A 5,000-nucleotide genomic window follows, 5' to 3' on the forward strand; every position below is an offset into this window, starting at 1 on the left:
TCTCTTTCTCTCTCTGTCTCTGTGTCTCTGTATCTGTGTCTCTGTATCTGTGTGTCTCTCTCTCTCTCTCTCTCTCTCTCTCTCTCTCTGTATCTGTGTCTCTGTATCTGTGTCTCTCTCTCTCTCTCTCTCTCTCTCTCTCTCTGTCTCTGTCTCTGTATCTGTGTCTCTGTATCTGTGTCTCTCTCTCTCTCTCTCTCTCTCTCTCTCTCTCTCTCTCTCTCTCTGTGTGGATCTGTATCTGTGTCTCTTTCTCTCTCTCTGTCTCTCTGTCTCTGTGTCTCTGTATCTGTGTCTCTCTCTCTCTCTCTCTCTCTCTCTCTCTCTCTCTCTCTCTCTCTCTCTCTCTGTGTGGCTCTGTATCTGTGTCTCTGTATCTGTGTCTCTCTCTCTCTCTCTCTCTCTCTCTCTCTCTCTCTCTCTCTCTCTCTCTCTCTCTCTCTCTGTGTGGATCTGTATCTGTGTCTCTTTCTCTCTCTCTGTCTCTCTGTCTCTGTGTCTCTGTATCTGTGTCTCTCTCTCTCTCTCTCTCTCTCTCTCTCTCTCTCTCTCTCTCTCTCTCTCTCTCTCTGTGTGTCTCTGTATCTGTGTCTCTGTATCTGTGTCTCTCTCTCTCTCTCTCTCTCTCTCTCTCTCTCTCTCTCTCTCTCTCTCTCTCTCTGTGTGGCTCTGTATCTGTGTCTCTTTCTCTCCCTCTCTCTCTCTCTCTATCTCTCTGTCTCTCTCTCTGTGTGTCTCTCTCTCTCTCTCTCTCTCTCTCTCTCTCTCTCTCTCTGACATACTATACAGATGAGTGTAATGATGGAGTCACACTAACATTATTGTTAGTTAGAAGGTGTTCAGTTGTGATGGTGACTCTAACGCTTTGATCTGGTTTATTATAAGAACCTGAACACAGGTGCTGATGCTTTTTAATACAAACCACATTATAATAAATCATTTTAAATGAAAAGTTTCTCTTTACTGTTATTTGACTTAAAAATAGTCAGTCAATAAGTTTCTATAAAGTCAGTGTGAGTGAGTGAGTGAGTGAGTGAGTGAGTGAGTGAGTGAGTGAGTGAGTGAGTGAGTGAGTGAGTGAGTGAGTGAGTGAGTCACTAGATAGGGAGCCTCAGAAGTGCACACTCAGTTACACAGTAAGACAGTAACACGTCTGCTCCTTATTCTGTACTTTGTAATTCAGTTTTCTCTCTCTGTATCTCTGTGTTAGTGGAGATGTAGATAAGGACGTGAGTGGTGTGTTGTGCCTCGTCTCGGCCTGCGTGTCTAATTGAGGCAGTAAAGGCAGAGAAAAGCGTGAGTCAGTGTTGAGCCTCCTGCTGACCTTCAAAGCCTCTGAAGTGTTGATCACTTCATCTTAAAACCAACCCAACAAATGTCTGGTTAAATAGTGAAGAGATTTGTGTTTAAATCTATTGACATGTAAATATTTATTTATTTTAACTCAGTGATGGGAATGAAAAAAAAGTAAAGTAGGGACGAATGTAAGTGTCAATCAGAATGAAGTCAGTCACGATGAAAGACGAGTGCGAACGCGCCGACTGCTAGTTTTATTCTGTTTTCATTTATTCGTCTTTTCTGTTTTTCTTTTCTGTTTGTTTGAGTTATTTTATTCGAGTGAAAATTTGTTTGGAGTCAAAAAGTGAAAGTTGTGGAAGTTGTACACGCTGCGACTGTTTAACGTTTACAGCTTCCTCTCGCTGCAGTGTTTTTTTGTGAGTCAGGATTTTTTTTTATACATTTAGTGAGACATTACGTTCGCAGCGAGAGAAAGTAAAACAACGTGCTGCATTCTTTCTCCCTCTGTTTTTGCCATTTGTGAGAAGTAATGCAGCCAGCAGCTGGAGCGAGGACAGAAATAAATCAGCCAGTCACTTCCACACTCCTTCCCTCCCTCTCTCCCTCCGTCCCTCCCTCTCTCCCTCCGTCCCTCCCTCGTTCCCTCTCTCCCTCCGTCCCTCCCTTTCTCCCTCCCTCTCTCCCTCCATCCCTCCCTCGTTCCCTCTCTCCCTCCATCCCTCCCTCTCTCCCTCCATCCCTCCCTCGTTCCCTCTCTCCCTCCATCCCTCCCTCTCTCCCTCCCCTTTTTCTGCAGAATTAGAGCAGTGGAAGTCTTGCTGGCCTTTGAAGCTTTTGTGTGCTGCTCCTTCACACACAGAACAATATGCTGAATTATAACGGCTGTCCATCAGCGTTCATCTGTTTACATCCTCACACATCATCACTAACTGCATCCCAATCCTGCCTCTAATGTGCCCTTGTCCTCTTCCCCTTGGTTTTGGGTGTAATTGTGATGGATCGAATTCCTTCACTAAATTCAGTCTACTGTGGACACGTAACAAACCCCGTCGTCCCATCAGTCTCCTGTGGTGTTTATGTAGTGAACAGGGTGTGTGGTTTGGGACTGGTGAAAACGTCTAGTGAACAAATTGTTCACTAGATAAAACTTGTTCTGTTCCCTGTGTTATAATGTGATATACGCACTACATTGTGCTCCTGAGTGTGCAGTGTAGGGAGTAGGGTATAGGCAGTAGGGAGTAGGGCGGTAGGGTATAGGGAGTAGGGAGTAGGGTATGGAGAGTAGGGTGTAGGGTATAGAGAATAGGGAGTAGGGTATAGGGAGTAGGGCGTAGGGTGTAGAGAGTAGGGAGTAGGGTATAGAGAGTAGGGTGTAGAGAGTAGGGTGTAGTGTATAGGGTGTAGGGAGTAGGGTGTAGAGAGTAGGGTGTAGAGAGTAGGGTGTAGGGAGTAGGGTGTAGTGTATAGGGTGTAGGGAGTAGGGTGTAGAGAGTAGGGTGTAGAGAGTAGGGAGTAGTGTATAGGGTGTAGGGAGTAGGGTGTAGAGAGTAGGGTGTAGAGAGTAGGGAGTAGGGTGTAGGGTGTAGAGAGTAGGTTGTCAGCACTCTTCCCATGCTTCCTGGTTTGTGATGTTCACTTCCGGGTTGGCTGCCATCTTGGATTTTCACTTCTGGGGTGGCGGCCATTTTAGATATCAGGCACTGGTTCAGTTCGCCTTGTGCTCCTGTGTTATCATCCTGTTATCACCTTGTTCATGTTTCTGCACCGCCTGGTTCGACTCTGTTGACTCCTGCATTCGAGTCCTCCTTCTGGCCGAGCCTGACAGGAACAGGGTAAAGGTTGTAGGGAGTGGGGTAAAGGTGGTAGGGAGTGGGGTAAAGGTGGTAGGGAGTGGGGTAAAGGTGGTAGGGAGTGGGGTAAAGGTGGTATGGAGTGGGGTAAAGGTGGTAGGGAGTGGGGTAAAGGTGGTAGGGAGTGGGGTAAAGGTGGTAGGGAGTGGGGTAAAGGTTGTTGGGAGTGGGGTAAAGGTGGTAGGGAATAGGGCATAAGGAGTAGGTGTAGGAAGCAGGGTGAAGGGGATGTGGTAGCCTAGTGGTTAAGGTGTTGGTCTACAAATCGGAAGGTTGTGAGCTTGAATCCCAGGTCCACCAAGCTGCCACTGCTGGGCCCCTGAGAAAGGCCCTTAACCCTCACTCACTTGTATAAAAATGTACGTTGCTCTTTATAAGTTAAGTAAATCTGTCTGCTAAACCTTGTATAGGGATTAAGTTGGAGGTTGTAGAGAGCAAAAAATCTGAAGATGCTGAATGTTCTTCTGATGTTTGTGTAGGTTATAAATGTGGACGGGTCGAACAGAGCGACTCTACTGGATGATAAACTGCCGCACATTTTTGGCTTCACGCTGCTTGGTGACTACATCTACTGGAGCGACTGGCAGAGGCGGAGCATCGAGCGTGTTCACACCACCAAGATCACACGTGAGGTCATCGTCGAGCAGCTGCCTGACCTCATGGGCCTCAAAGCCACCAAAGTCAGCGAGATGTTCGGTAAGAACACAAAACCTGCCAGACACTACAGGGTTCAATACTGATTCAGTTAAATGATTCAGTTAAATGATTCATTCAGATTCATTCACTGATTTATTTAGTTGCATGTTTGATTATGTAGCTGTATAAAGCAGACAGCTAACAGCATTCACATACTGAGTGCTGAACAACAGGAGAGTGACTTTAGTTACGTGTGTGTGTGTGTGTGTGTGTGTGTAGGCACTAACGGCTGCACTGAGTCCAATGGAGGATGCAGTCACTTGTGCTTCAATGGGCCGCGTGGTCTCACGTGTGCGTGTCCGATGGGTCTAGAGCTCCTCAGTGATCTGCGCACGTGTGTTGTTCCTGAAGCGTTCCTGCTCTTCACCAACCGCGTCGACATCCGCAGCATCTCACTGGGAACCAACAGCAACGACGTGGCCATCCCACTCAGCGGTGTTAAAGAGGCTTCAGCACTTGACTTTGACTTTGCAGAGAACCGAATCTTTTGGACTGATATTAGCACCAAGGTGCGCTTCTGTGTTCAGTAAATAATTTTTTAAATCTACAGAAGGTTCTGTTCATGTTAATGCTAACAACATTAGCATGTAGGTAAAGTTGAGATCTTTTCTAGCTCAGAATGCTTACGAGTTCTCTGCTGTGTTTAGCTTTAGCAGTTTTGACTAACCCTTTCTGTAATGTTGCTTTAACAGTAGATGTGGATGCTGAAGATAAACTCACTTTGTTCTCTGTGACAGACGATCAGCCGTGCGTTTATGAACGGCAGTGGTGTAGAGGCAGTGATCGAGTTTGGCCTGGATTATCCCGAGGGAATGGCTGTGGACTGGATGGGCAGGAACATCTACTGGGCCGACACCGGAACCAACCGGATCGAGGTGGCCCGTCTGGACGGTCAGTACCGCCAAGTTCTAGTGTGCAAAGACCTGGACAACCCTCGCTCGCTAGCTCTGGATCCGGCTAACGGGTGAGCATGTATCTTTCACTTCCTGTACGGTTCTAATGAGCGGTGTTGTCTTGAGTGACAGCAGGTTGCCATGGTTACCCTGAAAATCCCTATAAACCCTACAGATTTCAGGCAGAATTATTCTCAGCGTCCCCCAGTGCTGTCAGTTCTTCTTTTTCATTCCTTCCTTTTTGTTCTGTGTTTATCCTGTG

At 46.8% G+C, this 5,000-nt stretch overlaps 1 protein-coding gene across 2 annotated transcripts in view; it reads left to right on the top strand.

Moving 5' to 3' along the window:
- The window catches only part of lrp5 (low density lipoprotein receptor-related protein 5), a 52,436-nt gene that overhangs the window by 29,011 nt on the left and 18,425 nt on the right, over positions 1 to 5,000 (top strand). For both annotated transcript variants that reach the window (XM_060884884.1, XM_060884885.1), the window contains exons 9-11: positions 3,629 to 3,845; positions 4,065 to 4,354; positions 4,583 to 4,809. In XM_060884884.1, coding sequence (XP_060740867.1) covers positions 3,629 to 3,845; positions 4,065 to 4,354; positions 4,583 to 4,809 — 734 coding nt within the window. The remainder of the gene's footprint in view (positions 1 to 3,628; positions 3,846 to 4,064; positions 4,355 to 4,582; positions 4,810 to 5,000) is intronic.

The sequence above is a fragment of the Tachysurus vachellii genome, chromosome 13 (assembly GCF_030014155.1).
Source record: "Tachysurus vachellii isolate PV-2020 chromosome 13, HZAU_Pvac_v1, whole genome shotgun sequence".
NCBI classification, from domain to species: domain Eukaryota; kingdom Metazoa; phylum Chordata; class Actinopteri; order Siluriformes; family Bagridae; genus Tachysurus; species Tachysurus vachellii.